Here is a 24,455-nt window from a genome sequence, read left to right as displayed (position 1 = left end):
ATCCGAAAGAAAATGCAGCCACTAATCATGCTAGTTATCCAATAGAACTACGTTTCATCCCATATAATCATTAAAACGAACAGGAAAATATAAACTGTCTATTTCGTTTGCTAACCTTTAACACTCGGGTGGATAAAAATTGATCGTAGGCAAGCCTATGTCAAAATGTCATGTTCCAAGTCGCACTGGATGAATGCATCCATCCACTAAACGCTATTACAAGTTTGGTGATATTCTCTGAACATAAAATGTATAATGATGTACTTTTTGATGGAATACTACTTTCAAACTGTCTGAAAAATTTTAACTAAAGTTTAGTATTCTAATATTATGTGTGATATATAATAACACTGTTGAATTAAAGAAAAAAAAACATTGCTAAAAGGTCAAAACCTGGTCAGTACTTTTATTGAGGCAGCAATACTGTCATTATTCAGAAGAATAAAAAAAATCGAAGGCACAATTCACAGAACAAGCTGCTAAAACTTGAAATCATATGAAAAATGTCCACATTGATGTTAAGCTGAAGCACTTAAGGATGGCACAGGAAGGGTATACACATTGTATGGTCAGTTATGTAAATAATACACTGTAAAATTCTCGTCCCCAGGTGTGGAAAAATCTGGTGGCAACCGTAAATCACAACAACCTCCCAATACTTCTTCACCATCACATTAACCTGATCTCACTGCTACACATGAACTGGGATGTCAGGCTCTCCGGATATTAATGTATATGACACATGCATCTAAAATAAAGCCAGGCTGGGTTTAGAAAAACAGAAAAAAAGATTTCCCCTTAATATTGCACTGCCTGCAAGACAAGATCCTGTCTGTAAATACTGGAGTCCCTTTCTCTGGAGCTAACGAGGCCTTCATTGGGCCTTTTAGTTACACACATCAAAGCCAAACTCTTCCACCCTCTTACATCACTGAATTGTTGCCATCCCATCCTTTCAGACAGAGTTCATAATCAATTATTTATTGGCAGACTCCTTTAAGGACACAACTTTCTCACACACACACACACACACACACACACACAGTCACACTCACACACACACACTCACACACACACACACACACACTCACACACACACACACACACACGCACGCACGCACGCACGCACGCACGCACGCACGCACGCACGCACGCACGCACGCACGCACACACACACACACACACACACACCCATACACGCACGCACGCACACACACACACTCACACACACAGTCACACACACACACAGAGCTCTCTCCCGGGCGACATGGCTCAGGCAGTAAGAGCAGTCGTCTGGCAGTCGGAGGGTTGCTGGTTCAATCCCCTGCACGGGCTGTGTCGAAGTGTCCCTGAGCAAGACACCTAACCCCTAAATGCTCCTGACGAGCTGGTCGGTGCCTTGCATGGCAGCCAATCGCCGTTGGTGTGTGTGTGTGTGTGTGTATGAATGGGTGAATGAGAAGCATCAATTGTACAGCGCTTTGGATAAAGGCGCTATATAAATGCCAACCATTTACCATTTACCATTCCTGAAACGCATCACAGCGAGGTGCCTAAAATTTAACCAGGCATTTTTTAAATAAATAATCCACGGTGGGACTAACTACACTGGGTTCCATCTCATTGCTACAATGTCAGTTTAAAACTTCCGAATGATAAACAAGCCAAATAAATTTGAAGACTTTGACCATTGACCAATGTCACAATAAATAATTACCCTGAACCCTCCTAGCATTCGACTGTCATGTAAAGACGGGCACACACAAATCATGTCTTCCAGTGAAAGTCTTTTTGGGGAAAATTCCATGGTAATGAAGATGAGGGGGGATGGGTCTTTGTGGGTCTGAACAGATAACCACATGGGGCACATTACGCTGTGGTTAAAGAGCTTTGCCTTTGAGACAGGTTCACAGGCTGAAACACCACACACACACACACACACCTGTCACCTGGATGAAAGGTACGCCGTCAGTAAACGGGGCACTGAGTCCAGACAGTGGGGGGGTGAAGGAACACTAAGACACAGCATCACAGAGACTGGACAGAAACACTGGGGTATTTCATACTGTTCATTTTACACCACATATAAATACAGAAAGGAGACTGTGTTCAATTTGACTATGCAAAATGCTCTGTGTGTAATTCTGTAAGGTTTTCCAAGGCAGCCTTCCTTCAGCTCGTGCTATTCCACCGCTCCTCAGCTCTCTTCCTCACCGTTCCTCTAATTCTCACACCATCCCTTCGTTCTGCTCCGGCGGGGTCATGTTCCTCTCTGGGGCAGCAGTGTTATTTAGCGGAGTTTATCGCCGGGCGTTCTGAGTCAGGGTGGGGACGGACTGACGCACGCCTGTTTTTGGCCGCGGTCCCCCGAGCTGTTCTTCCGCCCAGGCCTTCAAGCGTCTCCCTGAGACCTTAAACACACCCACAATGCACTGCTGCCCCTGCTCCAGAATGCTGGCTCACTGCTGCAATCCCGGCCAATCAGGTGGGAGCCGGTGCCTTCTTCTTTGTGAGTTTGCATTCCTACATCAGTATTTGAATATACACTGGGTAGGGAGAGCTTTCCCACAACGCCCATGTTCAGTATGACACCTTCCTCCACGCTCCAGGCAATCTGAAAATCAGTCATCATCCCTGATGGAACGGCACTGCAGAAAACTCCAGTGCACACCAACACCCCCTGGTGGTGTGGCAGTGCACTGTCCCTCTCTCAGGTTGAGATGTCCTTGTAGCTGAACAAGCTGTTAGTGATGCAAGTCTAAGGTGCAGGGGGGATTGGAAGGGGATCTGTGTGTGTGTGTGTGTGTGTGTGTGTGTGTGCGTGTGTGTGTGTGTTTGTGTGTATGTATGTGTGTGTGTGTGTGTGTGTGTGTGTGCGTACGTGTGCATGTGTATGTGTGTGTATGTATGTATGTGTGTGTGCGTGCTTGCGCGCGCGCGTGTATGTGTGTGTTTGTTTATGCTAGTCTCCAGGGTTATAGGTGCTGCAGTGCCTCTTGAGCCTGTTCTGTGTACACGTCCTCCTTCCTGTCCCAAACTCTCGCCACGCCCATCCCCTCCAATCTCATGCCTCTCTGCGAGCCGCGCTGTTTGTCCCGGGAGAAGAAGCTAAACCTAAAGGCAACAAAACACGGCAGTTAGTTTTTTTTGGCCCCTCTTCTTCCATTCAGCTAGGCACAAAGCAAGCCTTCACAGTAGCACACTGTTCATTAACACTAGCACAGCGTGACATGATATAATACCGGTTCCACTATGTTTAACAGACAGTGAACTTCTGTTATCAACAAAGACAAAAGCAGCTATCTACTATTACTACAGTTTGGTACGACACAGAGCCGTAGGAAAAACTACAGACAGAGGGCTCATTCCAATCCGTTATTCTCCTTTTCCTGCCCGGAGCTCCGGCCATCAGGAGAGGCTAGGAAAAGATGAAAGAAAAAGAAGGATGCGCTGATGTTTTCTTGCTCAAAGGAAAGATCAGGAGATCCTAACTTCTGCTTCTCTCTCCTATAAGGAACATTTAAGGCAGGGGTGTCAAACTCCAGTCCTGGAGGGCCGGAAAAGTATTTCATTGGCTAAAGAGTCCACACCTTGTTCTCAAGGCCTTAATTGGCTGCTGATTGAAAGGAAACCACAAACACCTGTAGACACTGTGGCCTCCAGGACTGGAGTTTGACACCCCTGATTTAAGGGGTTGGAATGTCCTTAAAGACGGCGGACTTCGGTCGATTTCCGGGTCGGGAGCCACTGGAATGAGCCCCCTCTGTATCATTCACCATGAGCACCTCAAGCACCGTCTCCGTCCACCAGCACCAGAGAGGACGCAGCACTGCCGTACGTTAGCATCAGTTAGCCAGCTAGCAGCCGCTAATATCGCCCTCCACATGCACAGATATGCAGACTTCTCATCACTCCACAGAACCCTGACCCATCATCCCACACACCGCAGTGCCGCCCGACAGCGTGTTCATGCGTGTGTCTGTGTCAGCTCGTGTGTTCGGGGAAGGGCATTTCCCTCAGGTGCTGAGCGTGCTGCTCTCACATCAAAACACCCAACACCCGCTGACGTGCGTGACGAGCGTCAGCAAGAACTGCTGCTGCCCACTTCAGGTAAACAACCCGGCACTCAGACAGACATGGTGCCGGGGGACACAAAGATCTTTCTCCAGCTGAGGTGCTGCAGTACCGAAGTCGATGTCGCGTTAGCCTCTGAGCATAAATCTCTTATTGTTATGGTTATAGATAGCTTGTAAGTATCATTGGGAAATAATGAGCCAAAAAAACCTTAGTTTTATTAATAGAGAAGGTAAAAATGTATGAACGCTTCTTTACTAAAAAACAAACAAAAACTAATTATTAGGTTAATATGCCACAGGTGAAGGAGGGGTTCATTCTGATTGGCTGATTGATTTTGAACTCAAGTCTTGAAACAACCCCCTCTTCAATGACCTGCTGACACTGAGCACACAGCCAATCAGAATGCTCCCCCAGCTGGTATGCAGATGAGCCCTGGGCCAGGCAGGGTGGGAGGGGTTAGAACAGAGGAGGGGGGGGAGGAGTAAAGAAAATCATACAAAGGAAATGAGCCGTCTGATTGGCTGCAAAGTGGGGTCGTCTGCGATCAGGCCAGCCGCCACCATCGGCATTATGGCGGTAAAGATCCTGTTGGAGAGCAGAGGAGGAGAGGAGAGGAGGGGAGGGGAGGAGGGGAGGGGAGGAGGGGAGGGGAGGGGAGGGGAGGAGGGGAGAGGGGAGGTCAGTGGGAGGGAGAACAGGAACAGCAGGGCTCCCCTGTAAATGGACCGAACTTTTCAGAACCTGCTCACTTACAGAACCTGCTCACTATCAGACCACATTCCCTCAGGCCGGTTATCACTGTGCTATCTGGAAGGGCTGATAGCATAAAGAGAATAATGCAATTTAAAGACTGAACTAAAGCTTAGAAAACACACTCTTTTTCCCTGAGTCAGGTTCCAAAGTTGAGTCGTATGGCAGACTAGGGCTACGCACTTTATAGTCCTTTCAAATGAGAGAGAGAGAGAGAGAGAGAGAGAGAGAGAGAGGAAAACCAGAAAAAGTAACAGAGAGAGAGCAAGAGAGGAAGAGAGAAGCAGAAAGAGAGATGCATTGTGGGTAGCCTGTGAAGGGAAATGTAACAGTTTAGGAATATTCACAAGAGGCTTGTTTAGGAACACTGTCCCTATGGGCACTGCTGGGGATATGGAAACCTATCATTTTTGAGCTCATGTAAAATTCTAAAAACTTGTATTTATGTATAGTTAATAACAAAGTCATTAAATCTCCTTTGACCACACAACTATATATTGTATTAAAAAAAACAGCACAAACACACATTCTTGTAACAAGTGGGCAACTAATCTTCATTCGGCTTGAACAAAACTTGTGTTTGCTGAAGACTAACGGAGAATAACGGAGCACACCGGTTGCTAAGATGATGGCGGTCTTAGTTGGCGACGGCTGAAACAATCAAAAGTGCACTTTCACATCTCACATCTCATGCTATTTCTGAATGAGGAAGGATGTGTGCGGCAGCTGCACTTCCTCCTGACTACGGCCCAGGTCTGAGAGAAGCCTGAGGGGGGGTTACGCATGATGTGGGGGAGAACATGACATCATGAGAGTGGGGAGGGGGGGGGGGGTGATTATAACAAAAGCATGTCGAAGAAAAAACTAGTAGGTCATGCAGCTGCAAAGACAATCAGTAAATTAAACTGCTGTGTGGATGAGTCTGTGTGGATGGGCTGTGTGGATGGGCTGTGTGAATGAGTCTGTGTGGATGGGCTGTGTGGATGGGCTGTGTGGATGAGTCTGTGTGGATGGGCTGTGTGGATGGGCTGTGTGGATGAGTCTGTGTGGATGAGTCTGTGTGGATGGGCTGTGTGGATGGGCTGTGTGGATGGGCTTTGTTGTGAAATTTGGCCAATGCCAACTGGTTGGTACCCCCACAGGGTGACACCGAGGAAAGGTGGGGTCCCTGCTGGTGGAACACGTGTCCGTAAGTTCCCTTGTTAAGCTGTTCACGAAGAGGCTTCTGTGTGAGTGTGACCAGCAGTGTGGTACAGGTGACACTAGACAGCCCACGCCCGTCTGCGATCGCCCAAACTGAGGTCACACGGATGAGCAGATGAGCAGGGGACTGCCCACCTTACATACAATCCTTGATCACTCCCTACACCCCGGCTAGACCACTCCGGTCTGCCAGCTCTGGTCGCCTTATGGTTCCCTCTCTACGAGCACCTGGCGGTCGAGCTGCACGTTCACGCCTGTTTTCCCTCCCCCTATTTCAACGCAGACTAAAAACACACCTTTTCAAACTGTACCTTAGTCCTCCCTCCTGATTTCCCCCGCCCCCCTTTCTGATATCCCTATCCCTCTTGTCTAACCCCTAACAAAAAATTGCACTGATGATAACTATATGTTTAGAACAACACTTCTTGTGTATTTTACTAGTTATGGATGTTATACTTTAACTTGTGGAAGAACCTATGCACTTGTAAGACACTTTGGATTAAAAGCGTCTGCTAAATGCCAAAAATGTAAAAAATGTAATGTGAATGAGACACAGCGTGACATTCCAAATTAGTGAGAAGGGGGGGGGGGGCATTAGGAAAGGCAGCGCTAATGAGACTGAGCGATGCTTCAGTTCAGATGGATGGCCTCTTCTCATGTGATGTGTGCCAGCAGCACGCTTCAGCAGAGCAGGAATGCGTGGCGTGTATCACGTGCCCCCCCCCTCCCTCCTTCCTGTGTCACTCCAATAACCTCACTTTCTTACTGCTTTCATTCCCACTGATTTAACCAACAACAACAAAAAATGATATTGAAGAAATATCAGGCTGCTCTGTTTTATGTTCTCACTGTGTCCGTGAGTGTCAGAAACACGGAGTAAACCTGCAGCTTCACTCAGCGAGGCATAATCTTCCCATCACCGTGCTGACGTCTTCAAACCCATTTACAATTTTTCCTTATCGTGGTAGAGCATCGATAGCATTCTCAGAACATTATTGTCTTGTTTTTTTACAGGTTTTCCATCTGACTTGGCGAACACTGGCACATCTACAGTCCTGTTGATTAGTGTGCGCAGTAAGAATAAACCTGTAAACTATGCTGCAGTAAACAGGGGCAAGGTCGAAAGAGTGATGGTGTGTGCAGTAAGAATAAACCTGTAAACTGTGCTGCAGTAAACAGGGGGAGAAGGTGAAGGAGTGATGGTGTGTAGGTGAAGGAGTGATGGTGTGAAGGTGAAGGAGTGATGGTGTGTAGGTGCAGGAGTGATGGTGTGTAGGTGAAGGAGTGATGGTGTGAAGGTGGAGTGATGGTGTGAAGGTGAAGGAGTGATGGTGTGTAGGTGAAGGAGTGATGGTGTGTAGGTGAAGGAGTGATGGTGTGAAGGTGAAGGAGTGATGGTGTGAAGGTGAAGGAGTGATGGTGTGTAGGTGAAGGAGTGATGGTGTGTAGGTGAAGGAGTGATGGTGTGTAGGTGAAGGAGTGATGGTGTGAAGGTGAAGGAGTGATGGTGTGTAGGTGAAGGAGTGATGGTGTGAAGGTGAAGGAGTGATGGTGTGTGCAGTAAGAATAAACCTGTAAACTGCGCTGCAGTAAACAGGGGGAGAAGGTGAAGGAGTGATGGTGTGAAGGTGAAGGAGGTGCAGCAGCCTGAGGAGCACTGTGTCCGTAAGCGCTCAGTGTGGGATTGTGGGATAGCAGTCCCGGGATTGAGCCACAGCGGGGTCTCTAGATCACAGCTGACTGGGAGGTCTGTTTGGCAGGTCTGCACGTCCAGTGCAAGCTTCCTGTTTCAGAGAAACTCCAGAGATCTTCCGGTGTTAGACCATAAATATACTTCTATTTACTTGCTTAGCAAACACACTTACCCAGAGTAAGTTAAACCTCTAACATGGTGCTGGTTTATACAGCTGAATGGTGCAAAATATTTTTTTCTGCTGTTGCACAGCACCCCACCTGGGAATGAACCCGGCAACCCCTGAGATCAAAGAACAGTTGCCAAGCAATATTATTATCTTGGCTGGGGGGGGGGGATAGGGCGATAGGATACACGTGTTATTATTTCATGACCTAAAGCACCGTCGCACCCCACAGAAGGCACTCAGACCACGAGGTAAAAACGTCCTTTAAGGCTGCGGTCACGTTACTGTAATGTCTTTATGTGAGTCTCCCAGATTCCAGAGACATCAGTCAGCAGGTCATGCATGAGGTGTTTGTTGGAGGAACAGTAAGGGCACACAGAACTCAAACCTGACTTACTGACTCCGTTTACAGAGCACATTGACCCAGTGCACGATGCGAAATCAAAGGAAATACCTACGGCGTGTGACAATACCGGAACTCCAGCGGCCCTGCAGAGCTACAGACAGGGAACGACAGACACACAGCCTGACCAATCCGGGAGCGGGGGAGGCGGGGCTTCAGTACTCACAGGCGTTTGATCCCGGACTCTGGTTGGACGTTGGGCCGCGGGGCGGGGGCGGGGAGGGAGGGAGCAGGCCCCTCCTCCTCCTCCAGCTCCTCCTCACTGCAGGAGAGACAGGGGGGTTAGGAGACGCACCACTGAAGGAAGAGTGGGATTGGGCCAACGCAGTTTGTTCAAAATGGGGCGGCCTGTAGCCTAGTGCGTGCTGGAGTGGGACACGGAAGCTTGGTGGCTCAATCCCCAGTCTGGTCACAGCAAGATATGCACAGCTGTTGGGCCCTTGCAACCTCACATTGCTCCTCGGGGGATTGTCCCTGTGCGTAGTCTAATCAACTGTAAGTTACTTTGTATAAAAGTGTCTCAGCTCCTGGTTTTCCTTCAGATCAGAATCAGAGCTGGTTCATCACGTGTCACTGTGTGTCACGCTTTAATGATTTATACCTTTAACGACCTTCACTCCTGGTCCTGGAGAGCCGCAGGGTGAGCTGGGTTTGGTGTCACCTCAGTATCAGCCACCGATTCAGACCCAAGAAACCAGGTGAGGTGAGTTATCTGTGTAATTAACTGCTTTCATGTATTCATTAAGTGCTGAGCAACAACCAAAGCCAGCACAGCCTGCGGCTCTGGGGGAGAGGGTCACTGCTGTAGCCTCCCTGCAGATCGCTGAGAATTGAAAACATCGTTGAAAACATATTGTCACATGAAAGAAGATGGTGTTCAGCATAGTGTGAAAACACGTTTCTTTGAAAGTGATCAGTGATCAGCTGTTGGAGCAGTGTGTTGGAGCAGTGTGTAGGAGCAGTGTCTGCAGGATCAGTGTGTGGGATCAGTGTCTGCAGGAGCAGTGTGTAGGATCAGTGTCTGCAGGAGCAGTGTGTAGGATCAGTGTCTGCAGGATCAGTGTGCAGGATCAGTGTGTTGGATCAGTGAGTTGGATCAGTGTGCAGGATCAGTGTGTAGGAGCAGTGTCTGCAGGATCAGTGTGCAGGATCAGTGTGTGGGAGCAGTGTGTGGGATCAGTGTGCAGGATCAGTGTGCAGGATCAGTGTGTGGGATCAGTGTGTGGGATCAGTGTGCAGGATTAGTGTGTGGGAGCAGTGTCTGCAGGATCAGTGTGTGGGATCAGTGTGTGGGATCAGTGTGCAGGATCAGTGTGCAGGATCAGTGTGCGGGATCAGTGTGCGGGATCAGTGTGTGGGATCAGTGTGCAGGATCAGTGTGCAGGATCAGTGTGCAGGATCAGTGTGTGGGATCAGTTTCTGCAGGATCAGTGTGTGGGATCAGTGTGCAGGAGCAGTGTCTGCAGGATCAGTGTGCAGGAGCAGTGTCTGCAGGATCAGTGTGCAGGATCAGTGTGCAGGATCAGTGTGTGGGATCAGTGTGTGGGAGCAGTGTCTGCAGGATCAGTGTGCAGGATCAGTGTGTGGTGATTTCGGGGGCACTGGACCTCCTGTAGTAGGTGATCTCCTCCTGCAGCATGAAGACTTTGGCCTTGAGCTCGTTCCTCTCGTGCAGGACGTCCCGGAGCTCCTGCAGGGTGAAGCGTGGCCTGCTGGGGTCCTTCAGGTCAGAGGCGCCGCTGTCCTCCCCAGGGTCCTCCTCTGGCTCCCCCTGCTGGCGGAGAGGGAGAACTGCAGCTTAGTGTTCGGCTCAAAAAAATCAAGTAAAACAGTAAAGGAAGAATACAGCTTCATGGGGAGAAATACAAACGCACTGGTTAGTGACTTCATCAATTTGAACCAATCGTTGCATTCCACTGTGTTGAGCAAAATCTTTTGATTGGTTCAAAAATGTCGGTGATTCACAGCTCACTGTTAACCCACCAATTAAAACGGTTCATGGTCCCTCACTCTTCCAGAACCCCACAAGCACTAAGACCACATGCCAATCAAACACACACAGCCCTCCAACTGTCCTTTGTGTTGTTAAAACACACCAATTCCTACAGCTCAGCTACTCCTCAATTATCTAAATAATAAAATCAAAGACATTAGCATTATCATAGATATTATTCATATTATTCCATTCACATATTTTTCATGTGAGATGTCATAACTGGCTTTCGAGGAAACTGGGGTATTCAAAAGGACTGAATCCCAACTTCCTCAAGACCAACATGTACAGCCAAATAAACTGGACATTTTCTCAAAAGGTACAACAATTTTAAAAAGTGGCTAACAGGCGAATGATGTCAACCATTTCTGCTGCAACCAGCATGCCTCAGCATACCCAAAGCACATTTAAACGGTTAGTTTTCACCCAAGAATAACAAGCAGCATGAACTCATGCCACATAGCACAGCCTGCAAATGTACAGGTATGTTCAAGACATCTGGAGATAAGGACAACCGAATCACACTCACATTCACACACACTCACACACTTACACACACCCACTCACACATTCACACACTCACACAGGCACACACACACTCACACTCACTCACACACACATGCACACACACTTACACTCACGCACACACACATGCACACGCACACTCACATTCACACACACACACACACACATGCACACACACTCACACACTCACACACTCACACACACCCACTCACACATTCACACACTCACACACGCACACACAAACTCACACTCACTCACACACGCATGCACAAACGCACACTCACGCACACACACATGCACACGCACACTCAGTCACACACACATGCACACACACTCACACACGCACACACTCACACTCACGAACACGCACACGCACACACACATGCACACACATGCACACACACTCACACTCACTCACACATGCACACACACTCTCACACTCACACACACACACTCACTCACACACACATGCACACACACTTACACACTCACACTCTCACACGCACACGCACACACGCACACACGCACACACACACACACACATGCACACACACTTACACACTCTCACACTCTCACACGCACATACACACGCACATACACTCACACACTCACACACTGCATGAGGACTTGGGCTCTGCCATCAGAGCTCTCTGATTGGCTCAGCGTTAGATTCACCGCAAAGCCACACAGCAACGCCATCGCCGTGGGTTACCCGCAACACGACCTCCTCCTGCTCTTCCTCATCACCTCTCCCCTCCTCCTCTTCCTCCACGAGACCCCCGTCCTCCGGGCCGGGGGGGAGGGAAAACCCCGCCCCAAAGCACTCCGCCAGCCCCCCCGCCCTGCCCCCACCGCACTCCGCCCAGATGGAGCTCTGGCCAGAGACACAAGAGACCCGGCCCACGTTCAGACCCGACCCAGTCAGACCCGACCCACTCAGACCCAACCCAGTCAGACCCGACCCACTCTCTGACCCGACCCACTCAGACCTGACCCACTCAGACCTGACCCACTCTCAGACCTGACCCACTCAGACCTGACCCACTCAGACCTGACCCACTCTCAGACCTGACCCACTCAGACCTGACCCACGTTCAGACCCAACCCAGTCAGACCCAACCCACACAGACCCGACCCACTCAGACCCGACCCACTCTCTGACCCACTCAGACCTGACCCACTCAGACCTGACCCACATTCACGTTCAGACCCGACCCACGACGGGAGGGCCAGCCGGGTGGCGGGGGGGGGGGACTGGGGGGGCTGAAGCCGCATAGTGACCCAGTGAGAGCCTCTCAGTGCTGCTGGGAGAAATCACCTGAAAACCTAAAACCTGCACATCCTGTCTGTCCAAGAGTGAGACTGAAAACATTACAAGACATTGATTAATTTCACAAATACTCTAAAATAAGTGCATCCACACCAATCATGTAAGCATCAGAGACACAGACGAGGCTAACATTAGCCTTAGGCCAGTGACGGCAGATGTGAAACATGTATTACGTGTGTATTTTAAAATATCACTCAACTATTCTTATCCAATAGATCTGCTGTAATCGAGGGGGCGTGGCTATGCTCACCGGGGGCGTGGCTGTGCTGCCCGGGGGCGTGGCCAGCGGCGGCTCTTCCCCGTCGGGGCGGCCCTCCCCCTGCAGACGCTCCCTCAGCTGGGCCACCTCCCTCTGCAGCTGGCCCAGCTCCTGCTGCCGGGCCTGCGCCTGGGCCTCCAGCTCCACGCGCTGCTGGATCAGAGCCTTGCCCTGGGCCTCCAGGGTCGCCTTCCTGTGCCGCAGGTCCTGGTTCATCTTCATCAGCCGGGCCTGCTGCTGCTGCAGCTGGGGGGGGAGGGGGGGGGGGGGGGCGATGATTAAAAAATAATCACTGGATGGTGCAGAAACGGTTGAAAGACGGTTGAGGAAGGGTTGGCGGATGGAACTGTTCAGGGATGGTTGAGGAATGGTTTGGGGATGGTTGAGATACGCTTTGGGGATGGTTGAGGAATGGTTGATGGATGGTTGAGGAATGGTTTGGGGATGGTTGAGGAATGGTTGATGGATGGTTGAGGAAGGGTTGGTGGATGGTTGAGGAAGGGTTGGTGGATGGTTGAGGAAGGGTTGGGGATGGTTGAGGAACGGTTGGTGGATGGTTGAGGGAGGGTTGATGGATGGATGAGGAAGGGTTGGTGGATGGTTGAGGAATGGTTGATGGATGGTTGAGGAACGGTTGATGGATGGTTGAGGAAGGGTTTGGGGATGGTTGAGATACGGTTAGGGGATGGTTGAGGAATGGTTGATGGATGGTTGAGATACGGTTAGGGGATGGTTGAGGAATGGTTGATGGATGGTTTGGGGATGGTTGAGATACGGTTAGGGGATGGTTGAGGAAGGGTTGATGGATGGTTGAGGAAGGGTTTGGTCTTACCGCCTCGACGTCCTCGCTGCGGAGCGCCAGCTCGCGGTCTTTGGCCCGGATCTCGTCCCGCTGTCTGTCCACCACCTCCTTCAGCTTGTTCATCACCTGCCGCTCCCTCTCCGACACACCTGGGGAAAGACCTCTTATCCAACCTCCTCTTATCCAACCTCCTCTTATCCAACCACCTCTTATCCACCCTCCTCTTATCCACCCTCCTCTTATCTACCCTCCTCTTATCCACCCTCCTCTTATCCACCCTCCTCTTATCCAACCTCCTCTTATCCAACCTCCTCTTATCCACCCTCCTCTTATCCAACCTCCTCTTATCCACCCTCCTCTTATCCAACCCTCCTCTTATCCACCCTCCTCTTATCCAACCTCCTCTTATCCAAACTCCTCTTATCCAAACTCCTCTTATCCAACCTCCTCTTATCCACCCTCCTATCCAACCACCTCTTATCCAACCTCCTCTTATCCAACCCTCCTCTTATCCACCCTCCTCTTATCCAACCTCCTCTTATCCAAACTCCTCTTATCCAAACTCCTCTTATCCAACCTCCTCTTATCCACCCTCCTCTTATCCACCCACCTCTTATCCAACCTCCTCTTATCCACCCTCCTCTTATCCAACCTCCTCTTATCCACCCTCCTCTTATCCAAACTCCTCTTATCCACCCTCCTCTTATCCACCCTCCTCTTATCCAACCTCCTCTTATCCACCCTCCTCTTATCCAACCTCCTCTTATCCACCCTCCTCTTATCCAACCCTCCTCTTATCCACCCTCCTCTTATCCAACCTCCTCTTATCCAAACTCCTCTTATCCAAACTCCTCTTATCCAACCTCCTCTTATCCACCCTCCTATCCAACCACCTCTTATCCAACCTCCTCTTATCCAACCCTCCTCTTATCCACCCTCCTCTTATCCAACCTCCTCTTATCCAAACTCCTCTTATCCAAACTCCTCTTATCCAACCTCCTCTTATCCACCCTCCTCTTATCCACCCACCTCTTATCCAACCTCCTCTTATCCACCCTCCTCTTATCCAACCTCCTCTTATCCACCCTCCTCTTATCCAAACTCCTCTTATCCACCCTCCTCTTATCCACCCTCCTCTTATCCAACCTCCTCTTATCCAACCTCCTCTTATCCACCCTCCTCTTATCCAACCACCTCTTATCCACCCTCCTCTTATCCAACCTCCTCTTATCCACCTCTAATCCACCCTCCTCTTATCCACCCTCCTCTTATCCAACCTCCTCTCATCCAACCTCCTCTTATCCACCCTCCTCTTATCCACCCTCCTCTTATCCAACCTCCTCTAATCCACCCTCCTCTTATCCACCCTCCTCTTATCCAACCTCCTCTTATCCACCTCTAATCCACCCTCCTCTTATCCACCCTCCTCTTATCCAACCTCCTCTCATCCAACCTCCTCTTATCCACCCTCCTCTTATCCACCCTCCTCTTATCCAACCTCCTCTCATCCAACCTCCTCTTATCCACCCTCCTCTTATCCAACCTCCTCTTATCCAACCTCCTCTTATCCACCCTCCTCTTATCCACCCTCCTCTTATCCAACCTCCTCTTATCCAACCTCCTCTTATCCAAACTCCTCTTATCCAACCTCCTCTTATCCACCCTCCTCTTATCCACCCTCCTCTTATCCAACCTCCTCTTATCCAACCTCCTCTTATCCACCCTCCTCTTATCCACCCTCCTCTTATCCAACCTCCTCTTATCCAACCTCCTCTTATCCAAACTCCTCTTATCCACCCTCCTCTTATCCACCCTCCTCTTATCCAAACTCCTCTTATCCACCCTCCTCTTATCCACCCTCCTCTTATCCAAACTCCTCTTATCCACCCTCCTCTTATCCACCCTCCTCTTATCCAACCTCCTCTTATCCAACCTCCTCTTATCCACCCTCCTCTTATCCAACCACCTCTTATCCACCCTCCTCTTATCCACCCTCCTCTTATCCAACCTCCTCTTATCCACCCTCCTCTTATCCACCCTCCTCTTATCCAACCTCCTCTTATCCACCCTCCTCTTATCCACCCTCCTCTTATCCACCCACCTCTTATCCAACCTCCTCTTATCCACCCTCCTCTTATCCACCCTCCTCTTATCCACCCTCCTCTTATCCAACCTCCTCTCATCCAACCTCCTCTTATCCACCCTCCTCTTATCCAACCTCCTCTTATCCAACCTCCTCTTATCCACCCTCCTCTTATCCACCCTCCTCTTATCCAACCTCCTCTTATCCAACCTCCTCTTATCCAAACTCCTCTTATCCAACCTCCTCTTATCCACCCTCCTCTTATCCACCCTCCTCTTATCCAACCTCCTCTTATCCAACCTCCTCTTATCCACCCTCCTCTTATCCACCCTCCTCTTATCCAACCTCCTCTTATCCAACCTCCTCTTATCCAAACTCCTCTTATCCACCCTCCTCTTATCCACCCTCCTCTTATCCAAACTCCTCTTATCCACCCTCCTCTTATCCACCCTCCTCTTATCCAAACTCCTCTTATCCACCCTCCTCTTATCCACCCTCCTCTTATCCAACCTCCTCTTATCCAACCTCCTCTTATCCACCCTCCTCTTATCCAACCACCTCTTATCCACCCTCCTCTTATCCACCCTCCTCTTATCCAACCTCCTCTTATCCACCCTCCTCTTATCCACCCTCCTCTTATCCAACCTCCTCTTATCCACCCTCCTCTTATCCACCCTCCTCTTATCCAACCTCCTCTTATCCACCCTCCTCTTATCCACCCACCTCTTATCCAACCTCCTCTTATCCAACCTCCTCTTATCCACCCACCTCTTATCCAACCTCCTCTTATCCAACCTCCTCTTATCCACCCTCCTCTTATCCACCCTACTCTTATCAACCTCCTCTTATACACCCTCTTCTTTATAACTAATCTTATCAACTCATCTTATCAAATCTTTAATCAACTTATCTTAACACACCTCTTATCAACCTCCTCTTATCCAACCTCCTCTTATCCACCCACCTCTTATCCAACCTCCTCTTATCCAACCTCCTCTTATCCACCCTCCTCTTATCCACCCACCTCTTATCCACCCTCCTCTTATCCAACCTCCTCTTATCCACCCTCCTCTTATCCAACCTCCTCTTATCCACCTCTAATCCACCCTCCTCTTATCCACCCTCCTCTTATCCAACCTCCTCTCATCCAACCTCCTCTTATCCACCCTCCTCTTATCCACCCTCCTCTTATCCAACCTCCTCTAACTCCACAGCAAACACACCGTATCCTGCTGAAGAGTCCAGCTTAAAACAACCCGTGTTTGTGTGGTAAACCAGCTATTCACCGGCTGACCAACCTAAACTAGACTACACCAATTTGACCACCAGCCTACTCTACCAGCTTAGATAAGCTTTGGTCAGCTAGAGAACGACTATGACCAGCCACAGACCAGCTAAGGCCAGCTAGAAGTGTCGAAAACGCAGCTTAAACTATTTTAAACAATGGTATATTTAAGTTAATAATGTTACTTTCTCATTAGAGGAAACATAAACGTAAAGTGTACAGTAAAATATTTGGATACAATATACAGTGTATACTGTCACTGACCTGAATTTCTCATCTAAAAAGAGGACAGAGTATGTCATAGGCATTAAGTTACACATGATAATTTATGACAAATACTGTACCATACTGTACAGACACCAGACACCAGTAAGATCTCATCCTATTGGTCAGTATCTCCCTATATTGGCCAATCAGAGAAGCAGATAAAGGAGGTGCCTTGCTTTAGTCCTGGGGGTTGTGTGGAGAATAAAGATAGCTCTGACACTAGGGGCAGGGGTGAAGGGGGTGTATTTTTGTCTACGTGCCCAGGCTGGTTTAAAATAGCCCCTTCTCATAGTGCAGTGGCACTTCACATATCTCTCTGATGTTAACAAGCAAGCGCACAATAATATGCACGCAAACATGTACACAGCGTGCACGCACACAGACACAGTATTAGGATGGTCACAGGTGCACACACACACAAACACACACACACACACACACACACACACACACACACATACAGTATTTGGATGGTCACAGGTGCACATGAACACACACACACACACACACACACACACACACAGTATTAGGATGGTCACAGGTGCACACACACCTGGTATTCGGATGGCCACAGGTGCACACTCACACACACACACACACAGACACACACACACACACTCACACACACTCACACACACACACACACTCACACACAGACTCATAACAGGCCTGGTTCAGGTGGGGTTTTATCACCTCTGTCATGTGAGGTTGTAAAGAGTCAGCAGATGAGCGTGAAGCTTCGACTCTGCACCTGACCGAGGGCCTGATTACAGAGTCACTGACCGAGGGCCTGATTACTGAGTCACTGACCGAGGGCCTGATTACAGAGTCACTGACCGAGGGCCTGATTACAGAGTCACTGACCGAGGGCCTGATTACAGAGTCACTGACCGAGGGCCTGATTACAGAGTCACTGACTGAGGGCCTGATTACAGAGTCACTGACCGAGGGCCTGATTACAGAGTCACTGACCGAGGGCCTGATTACAGAGTCACCTCCTTCCCAAAGCACACCCACTGCTGCACTGCCCTCCTTCAAGATGCTGGGTCCCACAGAGACACCATCGCGCAACCACTGGTCCGCTCGACCCTATCCCATCAGCTGTCCTGCCCTCTATATCCGGTGAGCTCCATCCTCTGTCCTCCATTATTAAGGTTCCCTGCCAGGGGTAATGTTACCTCACTCCTGAAGAAACCAACCTTTGACCCCCCTCTGCTGTTGGGAACTATCAACCAGTATTAATACTGCCTTTTTCTGTCCAAAACTCTAACCAGCTGTCATGAACCAACAGCACAATCCCCTCGACCCTCAGCAGTCCGGCTTCCTATCCGGGCACTGGACAGATACTGCTCTCCTGGCTGTGACAGAGGCACTCACCACTGCAAGAGCCTCATCCCTCTCCTCTGTCCTGATCCTCCCTGATCTGTCTGCAGAATTCGACACGGTCAACCACCAGCTCCTGATCTCCACCCTGGCTGAGATTGGCATTTCTGGGACTGCCCCTCTTGGTTTGCATCCTATCTAGCAGATGGGCACTTGTAAGTCGCTTTGGATTAAAAGCGTCTGCCAAATGACTAAAATGTAATGGGTCACACCAGGTCACCTGGAGGGGCTCCATCTCTGCTCCTCATCCGCTTCTCTCAGGAGTCCCACAGGGCTCTGCTCTGGGGCCTCTGCTGGTTTCCATTTCCACTAAATCTCTTGGTTCAGTCATTACTTCTCACATGACTCATATGACTCATATAGCTGACTCATATAGCTTTTCCTGTCTTTCCCTCCCTCTGCCACACAGGCCTGCCTGACTGGCTGACATCTCATCATGGATGGTCAGGCATCACCTGAAGCTCAACCTCAACAAGACTGAGCTGCTCTTCATCCCTCACAGAGCCTCCTTACCACAAGAACTCTCAGTCACTGCTGATGGTACTAAAGAGCCTCCCTACCACAAGAACTCTCAGTCACTGCTGATGGTACGACAGACGACCAGGTGGATTTCAAAGTCCATCACAGTCCTGCAGGTTCCTTCTGTACAACATCAGGAGGATTCAACCATACCTAACCACGTACTCCACACAGCTACTTGTCCAGGCGATGGTGATCTCCTGACTAGACTACCTCCTGCTTGCATGTCTGCCAGTCTGCACAATGCAGTCGTTACAGCTCATCCAGAATGCGGCTTCAACCTTTGTGATGTGTGATGATCTGTGATGATGTGTGACAACAAACATTCTCACACGTCATGTCCCTGCTTCAGTCTCTCCACTGGCTGTCCCTGCTTCAGTCTCTCCACTGGCTGTCCCTGCTTCAGTCACTCCACTGGCTGCCCCTGCTTCAGTCACTCCACTGGCTGCTTCAGTCTCTCCGCTGGCTGTCCCTGCTTCAGTCTCTCCACTGGCTGTCCCTGCTTCAGTCACTCCACTGGCTGTCCCTGCTTCAGTCACTCCACTGGCTGTCCCTGCTTCAGTCTCTCCACTGGCTGTCCCTGCTTCAGTCTCTCCACTGGCTGCTTCAGTCTCTCCACTGGCTGTCCCTGCTTCAGTCACTCCACTGGCTGCTTCAGTCACTCCACTGGCTGTCCCTGCTTCAGTCTCTCCACTGGCTGTCCCTGCTTCAGTCACTCCACTGGCTGCTTCAGTCTCTCCACTGGCTGCTTCAGTCACTCCACTGGCTGTCCCTGCTTCAGTCTCTCCACTGGCTGCCCCTGCTTCAGTCACTCCACTGGCTGCTTCAGTCACTCCACTGGCTGCTTCAGTCTCTCCACTGGCTGTCCCTGCTTCAGTCTCTCCACTGGCTGCTTCAGTCACTCCACTGGCTGTCCCTGCTTCAGTCTCTCCACTGGCTGCCCCTGCTTCAGTCACTCCACTGGCTGCTTCAGTCACTCCACTGGCTGCTTCAGTCTCTCCACTGGCTGCCCGTTGCTGCCGGATCCGAGCTGCTCATCCCGCCGGCCGTGTGAACGGCTCTGGTTTATCACCCCAGCCCCCCCCCCCCAGTAGTGGAACAACCTCCCCATCCCCATAAGAACTGCTCACTTACTGCCCATTTTCCACCGCAGTCTGACTCACTGTACCTTAACTAGCTGTAACTTAACTTTTAACTTTGCACTTTGCATTTGACAGTTTATTTGTATTTAGAATACTATTAGACACAGGTGCAGGTGTTTTAGATACAGGTAGAGGTGTATTAGATACTGATATATGTGTATTAGTACAGGTAGAGGTGTAGTACAGGTACAGGTGTATTAGATACAGGTAGAGGTGTAGTAGATACTGATATATGTGTATTAGTACAGGTACAGGTGTAGTACAGGTACAGGTGTATTAGTACAGGTACAGGTGTAGTACACGTACAGGTGTATTAGTACAGGTAGGGGTGTAGTACAGGTACAGGTGTATTGGCTGGTTCGTACCCTCCTGTTTCTGCAGCTCCTCCTCCAGGGTGGGGCAGTCCTGCAGGGACAGGTTGGTCAGCAGGCTCTTGTTCTCCTCCTGCAGCTGGGCGATCTGAGACAGCAGGTCCTGAGCCTCTCCCCTCCACACGTCCTCCACCAGCTCCAGCTCCTGCACACACACACACACACACCCACACCCACACACGCACCCGCACACACACACACACACACACACACACACGCACGCACCCGCACACACACGCACATACACACACACACACACACACGCACGCACGCGCACACACACGCACATACACACACACACACACACATACACATACACACACACACATACACACACGTACACACACACACTCACTCACACGCACACACTCACACACACACACACACACACACACACACACACACATACACATACACACACACACATACACACACGTACACACACACACTCACTCACACGCACACATACACACACACACACACACACGCACACACACATAAACACACACACACGCACACGCACGCACACACACACACAGACACGCACACACACACACACACACACACAAATGCACACGCACATGCACAAGCACGCACGCACACACACACACACAGACACGCACACACACACACACGCACACGCACACACACATACATACACATACACATACACAGACACATCGACACACAGACAGAGAGAGAAGGTCCTGAGCCTCGAAACATCATTCCTCAGCTCCTGCACAGTACATTACAGGTATGTAGCTGCCGCTTTTAGCCAAAGCGCTGTACAATTGATGCTTCTCATTCACACACACACCAATCAGCTCATCAGGAGCAATGGGGGGTTTGGTGTCTTGCTCAGGGACACTTCGACATACACAGGGCGGGATCGAACCGGCAACCATCCGACTACCAGACGACTGCTCTTACCTCCTGAACAAATGTCACCCCATCTAGTGGACGCTTTTATCCAAAGAGACTTACTAGTGATTTGACTAAGCAGGGGTCAATCCCCCCTGGAGCAATGTGGGGCTAAGGGCCTTGCGCCTTGTGCAGTTGAAATTGTACTTCCCTCTAGGGTCTTTCAGCGAACTTATCCCTGGTTATGGGTATGCACTTTGTTGTACATCGCTCTGGATAAGAGCGTCTGCCAAATGCCATTAATGTAATGTAATGTAATGTAATGTAATGCTCAAGGGCCCAGCAGCTGTACAGATGTTATTGTGGCTACACTGGGACTCTGTATGGGGATCAGGTTGCCTCCCAAACAGACAGACAGATGGACAGACAGCGAGAAAATCACAAAAGCACACAGTAGTTTATTGTGATGGCCACACACACTGCAATGATACAGGGTGTTGTATTGTATATTGTATTTTGGATGAATCTGAATTGTTTGAAGTGTGTGTGTCTGTGTATAAGTAAATATGGAACCTTTGCACAACATTACATTTGTTTATAACAGAGCAGTTTCAAGCAATAATACTTAGTTTGTTTTGCTGTATTTGTAGTGCTAGTACTAATAACCTTGAGTATTAGTAGTAGTATTATTAGTAGTAGTATTAGTAGTATTCTTATACTGTGTTTTTATTTCTACACTTGTGTTGTTTGCATTCAATGTACCTGATCACAGGTTATGTGAGCTCTATAGTGATGTACATCACTGTAGATATAGACTGCAGTGTACATCACTGTAGATACAGACTGCAGTGTACATCACTGTAGATACAGACTGCAGTGTAAAAGCACTGTACATCGCTGTAGATACAAACTGCAGTGTACATCACTGTAGATTCAGACTGCAGTGTACATCACTGTAGATTCAGACTGCAGTGTACATCACTGTAGATACAGACTGCAGTGTAAAAGCACTGTACATCACTGTAAATACACACTGTACTGTAAATGTACTGTACATCAGTATCTTCATCTGTTCAAATGCCTTCCTTTCTTACACTGGTAAAATATCCCAACTTCACAAGAAAAACAAACTCCAAATGGCACTTCAAACTTCTTAGGCAAAGACAAGTGTCTCTGGGAAAACCACTTGAGAATTTTGGAAATAGAAACAGAACAAATCAATGGGCTATAATTAGTTTCTTTTGCTGTATCCTGAAAACTGATAAGAATCACAGAGCGGAAGATGAGAGAACATAACCTCATCCTGGTTTATTTTCTTTTTTGTGCTGCAACTGAACACTTCTGTCTCTTCACCACAGAGAAGAACGTCAGTAAATTTAACTTTGGTGCATTCAAATACACTCACTTGATCTTGATTTTTGTGGAATTATTGTGTAAATATCATTCCACATGAAAAGGCACATATACAAAAATGTGGTTTCAATACAACAATACTACTACAATACTGTGGGCAGCCTGTAGCGTAGTGGTTAAGGTAAATGACTGGGACACGCAAGGTAGGTGGTTCTACTCCGTAGCCACAATAAGATCCGCACAGCCGTTGGGCCCCCTTAGCCCAGCATTGCTCCTGCTTAGTCTAATCAACTGGATAAGAGCGTCTGCCAAATGCTAATAATGTAATACTATTGAGAGAAATGCGAATATTCTTAAAAGGGGGCGTATGCACACATGAATACGCCTATAAGAAATACTGATGTAAGAATCTGCAATCCTACATAACTCCAGAATAACCAACATTCCCAAAAGGTCAAGAAACAATGCACAAATTGTAACCGACTGCATATTGAGCCGAGTGTCTCAGTGTGATATTCTTCATCTAATTACCTTAACTACATAAGGAACCAATGACTACTGAGAAACATGTGTCACAATAACAGCACACAGGGTTAAGTTGTCACATTTATGTCATGTTACTTGTCAATGTAGCTACTGAAGCTACAATATAGTTTATCACATTTTCTCGCTGCAAATTGTGATTGCAGGGCCATGCCTACTGTTAAGCACTAACTGGCCAATTTGGGAATGAAGTTTCACAACAAATTATTGCAACTATAATGAACCTTTTGGTGTTTCTTTTCTTTCTCCAGCCGGTCGATCCGCTCCAGACGCAGCCGGTCGAGCTCCAGGCGCAGCTCCTCGGTCTCCGGGCTGATGTTATTCCGGCTGACGAGCACCTCCAGGATCTCCAGAACTCGGACAACTTTCGGCATTAGCCGCGCCAGCGCTTCGCAGCCGTACTGATCGATAATCCGCTCGAATTCTTGCCCCACCACTGCCGCGATGTCGTACACGTCCATGACCGTAAGTTCCGCGGCATTTTTCTCCAGCGCTGCTCCGAAATCTTCCATGGCTACGGCTCCTTCTCTGGACAATGCAGTTCCTGTTCTCCTGCCGCTATTGCCCTCGCCACAACAAAGTTAGGGAGCAGTGTTTACACGCCTCTTTGCAGAACTATATTCTGCATAAACCGAATAAAAGTAACTCGTTCACCGTGTACGACTGCAATATCTTAGGTCCTTGTCCATTCTACCGACGAGAAACACTGGACTAAATAAATAAATACAACGATTCCGACCTGTCTGTGCCATGGCAATCTAAAATCCGCCGTTCCCGATTCCTTGGATACATGACAGTCAAATACGTAAGCTGCCCTCCAGGCACTGCGCATGTCAGGATTTCTGACCCTGAAGATTGCAGCTTCTTTGGGACTTGGACGTATACAAATAGAATGTTTAATTCTGCATATATTTTACATTTTATAGCCTAAAATGTAATTTTATAGCCAGTATAATTATAGCATGCAACCAATAAGTTGCAACTAGTGTGTGGATCAAAGAGTTCTCTTTTTTTGTCATATATGACTGGTCAAGCAAATATATTTTATTGGGTTTTAGTTTATTTAATCGAAAGGATGTTTTGCCACCAGCCTCTCAGATTTATATGAAATTACATTAAAGTTAATTAAATTATATATAATAATAGTAGCCGAACTAAAGCAATGAAGCACTGGTATCAAATGTAGACCCGTTTCATTTCCCCGCTCTACTTGTTTGATTTAACCTTTGTCAACACAGCGATATTCCGAACCGATAAACCTATTAACATGCCCAAACGTTACGCTATTAAACTCGGTGGACCTCAGAAATGCGTGTCCTAAACGGCTATACTCACAAACAAGCTTCTGTCCCTGTGCGGTACGTGATGTGCAGTTCATCATCTCCATCGCAAGGGACCAATGATATCGGTGGTGAAACGACAGAACTGGGCATCCTTATCTGGCCGA

General features: G+C 48.8%; 1 protein-coding gene across 5 annotated transcripts; it reads right to left on the bottom strand.

Moving 5' to 3' along the window:
* Positions 1-399: 399 nt before the first annotated feature.
* LOC133140099 (RILP-like protein 1) lies at positions 400-23,790 on the bottom strand. 5 transcript variants are annotated; one of them, XM_061259667.1, is made up of 9 exons: positions 23,233-23,790; positions 20,246-20,396; positions 13,232-13,350; positions 12,391-12,645; positions 11,523-11,684; positions 9,900-10,066; positions 8,459-8,554; positions 4,575-4,662; positions 2,977-3,114 (listed from the first exon to the last, which is right to left on the bottom strand). In XM_061259667.1, the coding sequence occupies exons 1-9, from the start codon at positions 23,518-23,520 to the stop codon at positions 3,109-3,111; spliced, it is 1,332 nt and encodes a 443-aa protein (XP_061115651.1). In that variant the 5' UTR covers positions 23,521-23,790; the 3' UTR covers positions 2,977-3,108. The 5 variants fall into 5 exon arrangements, with proteins under 5 accessions (XP_061115650.1, XP_061115653.1, XP_061115654.1 ...); XM_061259666.1 differs by lacking the exon at positions 4,575-4,662 and having other exon boundaries at positions 400-3,114; XM_061259668.1 differs by lacking the exon at positions 2,977-3,114 and having other exon boundaries at positions 4,569-4,662.
* Positions 23,791-24,455: the final 665 nt, after the last annotated feature.

The sequence above is a fragment of the Conger conger genome, chromosome 11 (genome assembly GCF_963514075.1).
Source record: "Conger conger chromosome 11, fConCon1.1, whole genome shotgun sequence".
In the NCBI taxonomy this organism is placed as follows: Eukaryota; Metazoa; Chordata; class Actinopteri; order Anguilliformes; family Congridae; genus Conger; species Conger conger.
Note: the sequence above shows the minus strand (reverse complement) of the source record. Positions and strands in the feature narration are given on the sequence as shown.

Bases quoted from the DNA above. Each gene is read 5' to 3' on its own strand.
- LOC133140099 (XM_061259666.1), bottom strand. From the start codon at position 23,520: ATGGAAGATTTCGGAGCAGCGCTGGAGAAAAATGCCGCGGAACTTACG. The intron at 20,397-23,232 runs GTTCATTATAGT...GTGTGTGTGCAG, and splicing joins AAGAAAAGAAACACCAAAAG to GAGCTGGAGCTGGTGGAGGA. The intron at 8,555-9,899 runs GTCCAGTGCCCC...TCTCTCCTGCAG, and splicing joins GAGATCACCTACTACAGGAG to TGAGGAGGAGCTGGAGGAGG.